The sequence below is a fragment of the Sebastes fasciatus genome, chromosome 17, assembly GCF_043250625.1.
Source record: "Sebastes fasciatus isolate fSebFas1 chromosome 17, fSebFas1.pri, whole genome shotgun sequence".
Classification (NCBI taxonomy): domain Eukaryota; kingdom Metazoa; phylum Chordata; class Actinopteri; order Perciformes; family Sebastidae; genus Sebastes; species Sebastes fasciatus.
Genome location: NC_133811.1, coordinates 24,673,524 through 24,688,612, shown reverse-complemented (window position 1 = coordinate 24,688,612; position 15,089 = coordinate 24,673,524). Strand labels below are relative to the sequence as shown.

At 39.1% G+C, this 15,089-nt stretch overlaps 1 protein-coding gene across 1 annotated transcript in view; it reads left to right on the top strand.

Moving 5' to 3' along the window:
- Window positions 1-2,000: 2,000 nt before the first annotated feature.
- Window positions 2,001-15,089, top strand: part of crybg2 (crystallin beta-gamma domain containing 2) — a 58,490-nt gene continuing 45,401 nt past the window's right edge. The window contains exon 1 of the mRNA XM_074612637.1: window positions 2,001-2,329. Coding sequence (XP_074468738.1) covers window positions 2,144-2,329 — 186 coding nt within the window. The 5' untranslated portion in view covers window positions 2,001-2,143. The remainder of the gene's footprint in view (window positions 2,330-15,089) is intronic.

Below are 15,089 nucleotides of genomic sequence, written 5' to 3'. Positions count from 1 at the left end.
CAGCTTGCCATCTTTGGTTTGATTCAGCATGCTGGTAGCACCATCTAGTGGCAGAGTAAGCCACATGCATATTAATGTGTGCACGGCCCTGCCTCAGTAGTTCTGTGCCCTTTCATCAGTGATCACATTGCAAACTGCATAGAGACCACAAGGTGTCGCCATTCATTCACTGTGTTTTCACACTGTGCAGGTAAACACAATGAGGAGCTATTTCATAATTTTACAAGATACCTGATCTGTAAATTGCTGGTATCGTTTTCACTTTGTGAGTCTGTGTGTGTGTGTGTATGTGTGTGTGTGTGTAAACAAGGCAAAATATGTTCCTGGAGACACCTACTGTAGCGGGAACTACCACAGAGGAGGTTTGGCATGTTTTGCCAGGTGTTTATATGTCTGTTTGTGGACAGATTTTGTCACTGTGATCGCGTCACAACGGTGCAAGATGCAGTCACAAAACTTAACGGGTGTGTAGTTGAGGTCAAAATGAAGGTCAAGTTTGGAGATGGGTGTGGTTCAAGCAAGGGGGGGTGGAATTCGGGGGGGCAAGGGGCCGTTGCCCCCCCGAATTTGCGTCCCTGGAACGATTTGGTGTCGCAGCTGGTGACCCCATTGCAAGGTGGTTTCTAGTTAGAGTAGTTAGTTCTTCTTCTTCTTCTTCTTCTTATTATTATTATTAGGTACAAAATCTATAATAATAATAACAATAACTAGAGGCAATCTTGCAATAGGATTATTATTATTATAATTATTCTTCTTATCATTAGGTACAAAGGATATAATTTGAAGTAGGCTAATTATCTGTAGTCCTGAACGTTTCCAAATTTGTGTCCTTGCAAGCGCTCCCAGTTATTATCTCCCATCATTAGGCATGGATCCTATAAACATACAGGTTATATATATAGTATATAACATTATCTAATATATTTATAAAACATGACATAATCAGACTTTGTCAGGGACAAACCGATAAAGCCATTTATTTATTTCCCTCCTTGGTGTGTTTAATCCACCGCCCTCTATCAAGATGGAGAGACAGATATTCCATATATGACCTAAGAAATACCGGAAAATTAGGAACATCGTATCATAAAAGCAAACTACTAACACCCTGACTTCTTAGGACATTAAAGTAATTTAAAAAAAATGTGTTAGTGTCCATTGGTTTGGAGAAACTTAGATTTTCCCTCAAGGGTTCCCTCAATTTTTTTGAAAAAACTTGTAAACCTCTTCTAAACCATATTGAATCTCTGACCTCCTTGCCTGGCTGTGACGACTGAGCCTCCTTATTTGTTTTGTTGGATTGGCGTTATGTTTTTTTTTTTTTTAATCTCTATTATTTTGTATTATTATTATTATTATTATTATCTTCTTTTTTGGGGTTATGTAAATATTCTATGTGTTTTATTATTTCATGTGTCTAGTGTATTTCTAATTTTGGTGTCATTACTGCCTTAAGTCTTATCACATTTAATGTTATATTGGTTAATTCCTGTATTGTCGGGGGTGGGAGGGAAAAATGGATGAAAATGAGAAGACTACTTATTTGCTCTGTAATTTATATGCCTTACAATGTTCTTCCAATTAAAACAAAAAAGAATATTTGTGATCAAATTTTAAATATTATTTGAACAGAAGAGATGTAGACATACCACAGAAAGCACATAATTTAAGTCACTCAAAGTCACTATAATGGATGCAGATGAATACACATGCATAAACATACATACATACACACATAGGGCCAACATATAATACATACTAACATATTGCACATACCTGCAATAAGGAACAAAGTGATAACCACTAACTTAAGTGATATTGATATAAGCGGTTCAACCCTTATATATTTAGCCAGTATTGCATAACAGTGGACAGCAGACTGTCATTGGGAGGCTGTCTGATGTGGGATGTGGGTGTAGCTCCTGAGAGGCGTGTCGACACACCTGAGCTTCTTTGCAGCACTGCACAGAAAATGAGGCAGCAAGAGTAGCAGCTGACATCTGTCAACAAGAGGTATCCGTGCAGCTTTCCACCACTCCGCGACTGTTTTCATCAGCTTCTAATGAACCGATCAGCAGCTGGAAAGTAGTCTGTGAAACGCGTAACTGCTGTGCTGCCACCTCGGTGACATTAACAGGTAGAGATGGCACAGAAGAGCACCACCAGAAAGACTCTGAAAAGTTTGTTCTCCAGGAGAGAAGTGAGCGTGGACGAACCGGTGGAGCAGAAGGACAAGAATGAAGGAGAGAAGAAGGTTTTTAAATTCCTAAAGTTCAAGACAAAGAAGAATGACCCTGTGAAGCCAGCTAATGAGAACCAGCAGCTACTCAGGTATGCGCTGCACAATGTCCTGACTCTTTTCAGTGGCCACTTTTCCTGCCTGACTGTGCATGTGTCATCTTAAATGTCTTTATCATGGAGGAGCAGCAACATGAAGATGCTAATTCTGATGCTTTAAAGAGCCATCATTCAGTTTTAGTTTGAAATTAATCCATGCTGTTGGAGTAGCTAGTAGGGATGGGCAATACCTATGGAAGTTTTTATTGGTGACACAGAAGACATTCCACAAATATGTACCATGATCTGCAGATATTTCACTATCCACAAAACATGTAAACCTTAAAGTGTATTTACAGAGTAAGTTAGTTGCAAATAGCCCTGTATTTTTGTGAATGTGACTTTACATAACACAAATACAAAAATACATGTTTGTGGATAGTGAAATATCTGCAGATCATGGTATACATTTGTGGAATGTCTTCTGTGGGTTACAACTAATAAAGTCCAATAAAAACTTACATAAATACCAAAACTTTTTTAAATAGGTATGATACTAGTACTACTTTTTGATTTGTCACAATTTTCACGATACTGATAATTTTTAATTGTGATTTTTCAAAAATAATGTTCATTTTTTTGAAAAAAAAAAAAAGATCATTAAACTCAAGGGCAAATCACATGACACACCAACCATTAAGGGGCTGGTTGCCCCTTAAAAAAGAAATAAAAATAATAATAAATGCCGGTGGGCGCCCCTTCCTCATTTTCTGCATTGAGGTAACAAATGAACAAATAAATTAAAAGAAAGAAAGAATAAATTACACTTTTCACCCCAGTAACTCTCTTTCTCACACTTTTTCATCTACCCGGCCGCACTTATTTGTTAATAATCATGGTAATTGTAGTGAAACTGACTAAACACTTTTAAGCCAACAATATCAGGGACCAATTGTTTATTTATATTATAATAAATTTAGTTGTTTATGAAAATAAAAATCGTAATTTTTGTCTTAAAGCCATTGTGATGTCTGATGTGTGTTGCGGTTTACGGGGTTTGGGTTCTGGGGGGTTGAACCCTAACCCTAGTGTGGCATAGGGCATGGATGGGGTCCTCCAAATACGAATTTTGCCTATAGGACACCAAAAGGGCTAGAGGGGGTGTGTTGTTTTTAAATGTTTGAAGAGGTTACTTGTGTTGCTGTGTGGCACTTGTTTTGATGTGAAAGTGTGCCACTGTGCACCGCTCTGTGCTAGGTTCTGATGTCACATGGTTTCCACAGTCATGTGACACGGGCCAGCTAAATATGTTCGGGCTGTATTGGCACTAACATTATACTAAAGTATAGTGAAAACAGTTGGTTGCAGCCACCCATGTTTGTATGTATTGTATATTAATATATTATCAATATTTTTTTTAAAGGAATCAATACCAAATATAGGTTACATCAATAATACACAAACTGAGTGAAGTCTTGGACTTTTGGATTGATGCTTTCTCAGTTGAGCCTTGAACATTCTTGTGTTGAATGACACATCAGTGCCGTTAAGTTAACTCAGATCTTATCATAAAGGAGGCTTTGCAGGAATTTATCAGGCAATAAAGTATTTAATGAGGTTAATGATAGCTGAAAAGGGTTATTTCCAGCACAGTGCCAAAATTCATTTCTTTAGAATTACCATGCCTTTGTAGATGATTGAGTTGATAGAGATTTAGCCCACAAGGGCATTAGTGTCTAGACTGGAGGACTGTTGAAAGGGGGACTGTGAAATCCATAATATCACTGCCTATTATTTCAGTCATTATGTAATTGTGCAAAAGAGCAAATGAAATACGGATATATTAAACCTCCTTCAGTTCTCTGAAAGCTTGCAGAACCCTTCAGGGACATGCAGTAAAATAGCTTTTGAACAGTTTTAGAAGAGTCAAACATATTGCAGCTGTAGCACCGTTGGGCTCATGCATTCAGTCAAAGACAAAATGCATGATTGGATATCTATTATATTTCATCATTTGAGGGGACCAGCAAGAACCTTGTGAATCCGATTAGATTATTGAGAGCTGAACTATTTGTCAATACTTGAAGTCATTTTATACCAAAAATTCTCTCGTTCTAGCTTCTTAATGTGAATATTTTCTGGTTTAGTAGTCTTCTATGATATTAAAGCTGCAATTGGTAACTTTGAGCAAATGGGATAAAAAGTTATTTTTATAAAACGGTCACTATATCCTGACAGTGGTGCATGAGACAGGTCATCTGTGAAAAAACATCATGTTCTTGTGTGTCCTCCTGTGCTCCTAATAGCATTTGCAGGATTTCACCGTGTCCGAGAAAAGCAACCAATCAGAGCCGAGGAGTCTCTGTACAGCTGTCAATCACTGCTTATGAAACTCACAAACTTGAATCCAACGGTTAAACTAGGCAGCGCGGATCAAATATGAATCAAGATTCTGTTACTGCAATGCCTAATTCTCTCCTCAAATGTTTTCAGAAACATATTTAAGTGTACTGTTTAGCTGTAAAATGAGGGAGGTTGCGACCCAGCTGCCATGTTGAAAACAGATGAGCCAAAACCAAACACCGCCCACCGAAATGTTCTCATTTTACAGCTATTCCCGTGTTCTGCGAGGTAAAATTACTGTTTTTGTCAATGGAGTCTGGTGGCTTTGAAGAGAGCATAGGTAACGGCTGAAAGGGCAAGTGAAAGCAGTGAAAATATTCTAAATATAGCATACACTTAAAGTGACATTTTTCTTTTAGGTGAATCTTTCTTGTAGATGGCTAAAATAGGTTTTGCTGCCGGCCCCGTCCACAGCAGTACATCACTTTGCTCCCTTGCTGGTACTCCCGTCTGTTTCTCCAAACTTAGGGAGTGGCGGCCGTCATTTACTGTAGCTGATACACCGACTATGGATAAGCACCTCATACAACACCACTTCAAGAAATCCAAACTATCCCTTCAATGCCGGAGGCAAGCTGTTTTACAGCAGAGCTGTAAAGTTATCATCGTAAACAGAGCCAGAAACAACATCTGCTAGACTGGGATGTGGTCATTTGTAAACAGTGCAGGCCCCTCGACAAACAGAATTATCGTTTTATGATCCTTAAACAAGGATCAGTGTTTCTGAATTATTACCAATATGTTTGCGATTAGACAGTGTTGGCAGATAGGTAGGTCCAACACTCCAAACCAGTGTAGCTCATCAATGCTACTATCATAACGACAAATGGACCAAAATTTCATTTCTTGGTGATATGTAACACTTGCAAGCATTGAATACAAGCACTATACATTCTCATAACATCCGACAGTAGAGTGTTACACAATATGGAGCCTTTGCATTTTCACAATGGGCGGTGTGCGTAGTCAAGTGCAACCTCACCCTGCAGAGACAGAGGCATCTTGTGGACTGCAGTTTAGCAGTATCATGCACACACGCTTTTAAACCTCACACAATATATATAAGCAAATAGGTGGCAAGATACACACAGGCGAGGCGGCGGTTGAGCCACACAGGTCACATGACAGGACAGTGTAATTGTTCTAGTCGGTTGCAGACCACACTGAGCAACATCTTGTGTTTGTACCAGGAGGGAAAAAAGAGAAAAGAAATGAAGGGCTGACACTTGGAGAACCGCCTTTGCACACAAGATCTGCACAAAAGGGGTTACTCAAGTTTAACAGCACACACATTCAGTTAACTCAATTGTGATCGCAACTGAAAGTGTTCTGTGGGCTTACTTAAACACAAATGTGAAGAAACTTTCAAAATGGATCAAACTATTTGGCTGAAAAGTGAGTTTTTCTTATCAAAATGTATCTAGTCTTTGGGCACATGACTATTGTTTTTGCAATAGATTCCATTATATTATAGGAAATACATAGTAGTTCCATGTGCCCAAAGACTATACAGTATAGTATGATAAGAAAATGGGTGTATCTCAGAAACTACAGGGAGCACAATCAAGTATTTGGTATCTATGAACTCATAACAAGTTGAACATCAAAGATATGCACATATATGCAGTTTAAAAAAAAATCCTGACTTTTACTATTAATAAAAGTGTGCTTTTTCATGTGATCTAAAATGTCGAAGTTGTACTTTTAGATACTTTTCCAAACTATGTCCGTACCAAATTTCAAGACTTTTGACCAATCAGAACAAATGTTGTGGCATTTTTTCCTTATCATGCTAAATATAGTCTTTGGGCACAAATGAGTTACAAAAATAAAGACACGCTTAATGTTAATTTCAATTTTCTGGGCAATAGTATAATAAATTAAAACAGAATGAAAAGCATAATGTGTAATTCTTCTTCCCATTCACTGATTGTTAATCACAATTACTTCCATGAAAGCGTCATTGAGCTCTAATATGAGCTTTTCTATTAAAGTGATTTGCAGTAGATGAGTGCATTCTTTAATTGTTGACGTTGTAGATGCATGTCCTAGATCAGAGTTAAACCCAGACACAGACTAAATCTGTTTTTGTTAAGGATTTAGTTTTAATCCATGTCCAGGGTTTTATCTGGGAGATTTCAGAGTCTTAAGAAATATATCTTGTAGTTATTTTTGTTTGTTTTGACTTCATAGCGTTTCACACAGTTCAAGGGGATGTCAAAGTCATAACTTTACCCCCTGCTGTAAGAAGTGACAGAGGTTACACTCAAGTTGCCTTTTCAAACAAGTCAAACACACCTAGAGATTTAGTGTCTGGTGAGGTTTGTCGGGCTGCCGAGAGGAGTTGTGGATTAAAAGAGATACTGTGTAGAAACCTACCGCTCCACATGCCTATACTGCGTTGTCATGGAACTACTAACCAATTACAATACTTTTACTCATCCATCATTGTGCCAAGGGATACATCGGCAACATGTTAGTCACAGTTGAAGCTGAGATGTCAGCTGTGTTTTAAATATCTGACATTATTTAGAACAGTCACTGTCAAAATGAGTCATTGTATTGTGGAACCTGTTGTATTTGTGTAGGAGTGAGTGTGAAGTGAGTTTGCTGCACACCTCTCAGTAGACATAAGTAATTGTCCTCACACATTTTTAGTGAAGCAGAATAAACTGTTAGTGTGAATATCTGTTCCTTAAAAGTATGACGTTTACACTGCAACGTCAGTGTATAAGTCAGTGTATTACCTACAGTATATGACGGTCGGCACGCCCCCAGTTTGGAGAAAAAGACATGAGTTACCACACAAAAGCAAAGCAATGTACGAGAGCATAGATGGATACAACGGCTTCAGTTCCCCATTGGAAAGGGCTGTCTGACGGAAAGGTAAAGCGGTGAAAATATTCTGAATATAACGTGCCCTAAACCTGATATGGATTTTTTTATGTGAGCCTTCCTTTTAGGTGACTAAAATATGTTTTGCTGCCGGCCCCGTCCGCAGCAGCGCATCGCTTTGCTTCTGTGCAGTAACTCCTGTCTGTTTTCTCCAAACTGGGGGCGTGCCGACCGCCATCTACTGTAGATAATACACTGACTGTGGATAAGTACCTCATACAACCCGATTTAAAAACAATCCGAAGTATCCCTTTAAAGGATGTAGTGCTAAAACAAAGCTGATTTGTTAACTGACAGAAAATGAAAGGAGAACTCCGCTGATTTTACACATCATCAAAGTCCATTTAAAGGTCTTGGGGAGTAGCCAATTACATACTACATATTTGAAAAAAAAGTAGTATATACAGTGTATTAATAAAGCGTTTTGTGGCTCCAGAGGGAGCTGTGTGAAGTGAATAAATGGCCTCAAGTGATGTCACTTGATGTTTCTCTCAAAACATGTTTGCTGTTGTTGCAAATTAGTTGGATATAAAGGTAATTTCCAGGAAACAGATTGACACAGCAGGACATTTTAAAGTAGAAAAAGAAATTAATCAGTGCTCCCAGATTGAGGCAATTTAAAATGCAATATAGTTTGTCAATCATTTTAACATTTCTGTACTGTCACATGCTGCCACGGTGGTTTCTCGTTACTTAGTGGCTGACATATACACTGATATGATATATCTGAAATAAGCTTAGATATTGGCCCATACCTGTATATTCTGTATTAAAAATAAAGGAGAGCTTAATCAATAACCATTAGTTGCAGCCCTAAAATGATTCAAGTAACCCGCTGGTATCCAAGTATAAGACTTGTGTTGCAATACTACAGGACTCCGACAGGATTTAATTCATGTTCCTGCTTTATTTCTTCAGATCTGTTTATCTGGATCCATCCTCAGGTGGCATTGTGCTTTTCTTTACCCTTGTCTGGTCATTATTGACAGGCCAGGTTAAATAGCAGTAGAGGAATCCATAGAGCTGGATTCAATGAAGTTAAAGATAGCTTTGTCAGTAAAATCAATGGTGGACTTCAAGTAATAGATTGTGATACAGTACTGCTGTTGAGTTAATTTTTTATCTGTTCCATTCAGCCTATTGTTTTTGGTTAAATAGGGGTATTGACTCCAAATGCCACCACAGCCTAAAAAATGCCTGAGTAACATCATTAAAGGGATAGTTCCGATATTTTGAAGTTGGGTTGTATGAGGTATATATCCATAGTCAGTGTAGTACTTACAGGAAATGGCAGTCGGCACGCCCCAGTTTGGAGAAGCAGACAGGAGCACCACACTTTGTTGAATCCGAACCCTTTAAAACACCAAAGTCACACAATAACACAAACAAACTAACCGATCGAGGCACCGGTAGATCAGCAACTCCTGTGTTCTGCATGGTAAAATTACAGTTTTTTTCTAAGGAGTCTGGTGGCTTTGAAGAGAGCATAGATAGTGGCTTCAGTTCCCCATCTGAAAAGGCTGTCTGATGGCAAGATAAACCAGGAAAAATATGCTAAACATATACACTTAAACTGATATAGATCTTTTTTTAGGTTTCTAAAATATGTATTGCAGCCGGTCCCGTCCACAGCAGTACATTGCTTTGCTTGTGTGCGGTAAATCCTGTCTGCTTCTACAAACCATCCACTTTCCAACGCCATCTACTGTAGGTAATACACTGACTATGAATAAGTACCTCATTTAGACCTCAGAACTATCCCTTTAAGTGTCAGTCAGACAAAAGATATAGATTATTCCTTCAGTCTCTGCGAACAGTATTTAGTCATTTATTGACATAATATTGAATGAACTAATTATCTTGCACTATTCACTACAGAGAAAGAAGCAGTATCAATCTGCCGTCTATTTAAAGCAGAGTGAGCAAAGGACTGTGATAATGAGTCCCATCAGTCGGTTGTGTCTCAGAAAGTGATAGCTGTGTGCTCTGAACAATGGAAATTTGTTAAGCATTAACTTTACGACAGGATATGTCACTTGTGTGATGGTAGTAGCACATGTGGGACTACAGCAGTAAAGCCCTCGACAGATGACAGCAACATAGTGATGCTGAAAACCTTTAATTAAGTTGCATTTAAGACTCAATTAAAATGCCACTACGTGGCAAAGCAGACGTGACATCCTTTTTCTTTTTTTTTTTTTAAAGTTATTTTTTGGGGGCATTTTCCATTTTTTATTGACAGGACAGTGGATAGAGTCTTGAAAGGGGGGAGAGAGAGAGAGTGGATGCGGAAAGGGCCACAGGCCGGATTCGCACCCTGGCCGCCGCGGTCAGGACCAAGCCTTAATACATGGACGCCCGCTCTACCAACTGAGCTAACCCAGGCGCCCGTGACATCCTTTTTCTAAACAGACAGTGACTATAACACAGAGTAGGATGACCTACATAGTTGTCTGTCATCTCCCTTAGGTCCTGGTTACACGTGTCTCGCACAACTTAATGTGCAAGCGTGCTTCGATATTTTAGTTAGAAGTCATCCAACAGGAGTGAGAGGAAAGAGTAATTTATGTGTTTGCTGAGAGATAAATGAGAAGGTAGTTACCAGGCATGTCTGCACAGCAAATATGAAGCTGGAGGTAGCAGTCGGGTTAGTTTAGCTTAGCATAAAGTTTGGAAACAGGGGAAAGCAGCATGGCCGATGAAGAAGATATGCAAATTTGCATCTACCAGCATCAAGCTTTAGCACTAGGACCGCCAAACTCTTTAGGGGTACTATTTTCTCCAAATCCCACACCAAAGAGCGTCTGTATCCTTATGTTTGTGCTGATGAGCCATCAACGCCTCATCAGTCTCCATTTCTTTAGCACATTGTGATGATTCATGCTGTGCCGCTGTGTTTCCATAGCGCAGCAATGACATCAGTCGATATGCAGCCCCCACACACCATACACAGCTTATCTAAGTTAGAACCTACATAAAACTGGCATACTCTTAGCAGTGTAAAAATGTGCTATTTTCATATGATATCTATTTTTTGATTTGCCAAAATGGCAAAGCAAAAGTACCAGAACAAAATGTTGTTTCTGAAAGGCTAAATGCCAGCAAATATGGATTGAAGCAGAATATTTTGTTTTGAATTTATTGGAATGGTTACGTCTATTTCTTTGCAATACATTTTGACTTTTGGACTGAAGACTGAGAAGAGGACTGAGCGCCATGTCGCTCGCTGTTTATTAATAATAATAATTCAAATGTCAACGTTATGAATGAAGCTTCAAACTATTCGGTAAAGCCCTGATTATATACTGTATGCCTATAGTGCACACATGGGACAATCATAGTTAGACAAAAGTGTGATTATTTTCACATTCATTTCTGATATTTTACACATATGATATGATGAATACTTTGGGCCTACATACCTTCGTGTGATTGTGAGTGAATACTGGCTTGCAAATGAGTTTCTATGCCCCATTCATTGCCTCACTGTGCTTATACGACCATTATGCAAATACGTCAATTCGGCTGCCAGAGGAGAGACGGAGGAGAGTACCAACATTAATCGGAGCTACTCCTGGCAACTAAAGGGAACTTTTGTCCTGAAAAAAACCCACCAAAAACCATCTGTTTGGTTTTTTAAATGTTATTCGAGCAGTATGACAATACATGCATGTGCAGAATAGGTATTTAGGAGGGAAACATATACACAATGATGGAGTAATTCAAATGTTGGAACCACAACGTTAAATGATGTGGGCTATGGCGGTCCTAGTGCTAGAGGTGCTGGAAGGCGGATTTTGTTCCCTTTGTACACACATTTCCAGTCTTTATGCTAAGCTAACCAGCTGCTGATTAAAGCTACTATGCAGACGCAAACACGAATAAGCACATTTCCAAAAATGTTGAACTGTTCCCGTAGGGTGACTGAGATGGTGCCTATTTCAGCTCACCTGCACATGCGGCTTGGCTGTCTGCCAGTCTGTAGATGGATACACATATGATTTATAGGTTTCACTGCTGTAGGCCTCACTTTAGTTCTCTCTCTCTCTCTCTCTCTCTCTCTCTCTCTCTCTCTCTCTCTCTCTCTCTCTCTCTCTCTCTCTCTCTCTCTCTCTCTCTCTCTATCAGTCTTGTTCTTATGCAAACAAACATTCCCACATTTTACTGCGCAGCCAGAGGAAGCAAAGAAAGCACGTTCATCTGTCAGTTACATCCTGTTGAACTTCATCCAAATCAAGACTCATTCTTTCAGTATGACATCTGTTGGTTTTGCATGTTCCTTTGTGTTGCCATGTAAACACACATCACCTAGATACAAAGATATGAACCATCCTCTTATCTCGGGATATATCTTTTCTGACACCAAAACAGCTTATAAATCTCACACACACTGTAGTCGTAAATGACTTGCCGGATTAGGCGGGTTGCTGTTGCTGCAAGAAAAATTGTGAATGCAAAACATTTGGTTGCTGTTTAAACACAAAACGTGTGCACATGTAAATCCGTGTGTCTTTTTGCACGTGTTTGTGTCCATGTGAGCTTGTCGTATTACATAAGTGTCAACTTCTCTCTCTGTTGAAGCTGCGTTAGGCCTTTAAACATGAGAAAGTCAGAGCAATTGTCACCTGTGTGCAGAGGTGCCTTAACATTACTTGAGGCCTCGGGGCTACAGGTGTTTTGGAGGCCCTTTCCTCCCTTCGCAATATGCAACAGCAACTTTAATTCAGATCCCTGTCAATGGACAAATATTAAATGGAGTGCCCTCCTAATCAGTAAACAGAATGTGAAGCATTATAAGAAAATACGTCAACAGTAAGTCAAGACAAAGCTAGGTTATTGAGCCACGTAGCGGCAACATGAGAAAATCAGTCTTTTCGATTTAAAACCTACAAACATCAAAGGCAAAGAACCGGTATAAATCTGGGTGTCTGGGTGTCTGGTGGTCTGGGGGTCTGAAGGTTTTTCACCTAAAACTATGCAATTTTTCATCATTTTGGACCATTAATATTACTATAGATAACACCCAAAAAGCTTAAAAACTAAATTTGCTATTGGCCTAGTTGAAAAGTTATTTTATTATTTAGACAGATAACATCCTTCTTCTGAACGTTTAATTCTTCTGGCGTTCAATGTTCGCCATGTAAAATCATATTCTGTAAATCAATAGAGCAGATTCAGTTTGATTAGTTATATTTATTCTAGCCTAGGTTCCCAGCTCCAGACCTCCAGACCCCCTACCTGCTCCAGCTCTCTCTGCTCTAGCACACCTGAACCAGCTGATGCTCAGACCTGATCCAGCAGAAAGCCCCGGGCCACGCTGGATGCATGAGCAGCACGTGACGGCTGCCTCGCTGAACTGCTGCGTCTCTCACGTGTTTAGTGTCCACACCGTCAGCACTGCTGCTGCTGCCAGGCCTTTCTTTCTACATAGAGTTTGCCTTTCATAATTGGCCATTTCATTATAAATATCAGTTATATTTATTTAAGACAGCAAAAGGTTAAGAAGTGTGTGCTCATTTGTAAATAATAATAATAATAATAATAATCCACAATTAAAAGCCAGTACTCTATTAATGTATGGAGCCATGCAAGTCCCTGTATGTTCCCCAGCACTGTCCTACAAATATTTCAGAATAAAAGCCTTGTGTTAACAAATGAAGGGATTCTGTTCACATAAAAAAATGCTAAAGCTTTTATTTTGAAACGTGAACAGAAAGTGTTGAGTTAAAAATAAATATGTACTTATTTTCATATGTTTGATATATTCTGCAGATGTGGATTTCGAAACTGAGAGTAATGTTGCTGGTATGATGTCACTATACTGTCAAAAGATAACTTTCACTGTTTATTTTTGCTGTGAACCACGCGCGGCATGCGGAAAAAATAGGCAAGACCTCGCTTCTCCCTCCTTCTTGTACTATATACTTATTCTACCTAACGTTATCTATTTGCGACTCAATTAGTGTGATGAACAACGTTTTATCGCTGCTTATCATTGCGTATTAATTAGTAAACAACCAGTTCTGCCCCGGCAGTCTAACAGAATACCTGAATGACTCCTTCTCACCCCCACCGCCCCGTGCCATGCTGGGAAAACCCTGATATTACATCTCTTTAAGCTTGTGTCTTGTGAGGCCTCTAGTACTCTGGGCCTGGGACTTCAGCCCCGGTAAGCCCATGCATTAAGGCACCATTTCCTATAAGGGGACAGGAAAAACTCACACTGTTGTCCATGTTTGTTGTGTGCACACTCCTGAATTTGCATGGGTTTTGAAGTGACAGTGGTTTATAAATTATGGCATTGATACTATTTGTACAAAGGAAAACGGCCTTTGTGCATAAAGCGACCTTTGTGTCATTTGTTTGACGTGATGACAGCTCATGATTGAGCCTCTCTGTTGACTTTGAAGCCCCTGCAGCATCACACTAACGCCGGCGTCCCGGGACACAAGTCAGTAAACAGTTCTGATGACCGATCAAAGCCGAACAGCCGCTTGTTTCACAACAAAATGGACAGAAAATTGAATTATCTTAATGAAATAACACATTTTATTACATTCAATTTATCCTGATTGCATTAGCCAGACAATTACCCTTTGTTCTATATAAAAGTCACACTTAATGGAACGCTGTTCTAAGAAACACAAACTCACTCTCTGCTGAGCCGGTTCTGTTCAACATTCCCAATGCAATGATTCACTTTATTTTGCTAAGCAGCATATTTCCTCTTTTTTTAAAGCCAGTACTTTAACAGGATGACAAATATGTATAGTTTATCACTACCTCATACCTTTTAGTTCAACATTCTACAAAAACAGCCAACAGTACTCCTCGTCGTACTCCTATGGGTACCCACGAGTCTCCTCTTTACAGACATGCCCACTTTATGATAATCACATGCAGTTTGGGGCAAGTCATAGTCAAGTCAGCACACTGACACACTGACAGCTGTTGTTGCCTGTTGGGCTGCAGTTTGCCATGTTATGATTTGAGCATATTTATTCTGCTGAATGCGGTACCTGTGAGGGTTTCTGGACAATATCTGTCATTGTTTTGTGTTGTTAATTTCCAATGATAAATGCATTATGCATTTGCATAAAGCAAGCACATTTGCCCACTCCCATGTTGATAAGAGTATTAAATACTTGACAAATGTCTCTTTCAGGTACATTTTGAACAGATAAAAAATGTGATTAATCGCAATTAACTTTTATCATTGATTGACAGCCCTAGTTTTTACATATAAGTTTACATTTGGGCCACCAAAAATCTACTTCGGCCACTAAATTTAGAGGCTTGGTGGCCCGCTGCTTAAAAACATTAGCGTCTATCCCTGAATTCTTCATAAAAGGTTTTCTCTGTTCACATAATTAAAAAACAAATATAAAAGGTCAGTCATATGTGTGACCAAACAGCACTTCAAAGCTCACATTATTTACATATTCTTTTCTGCTGTGGGAAACATTGGAAAACACAGTTTCAGCTTTCATATTTTAAAATGGATTCAGTTAGTA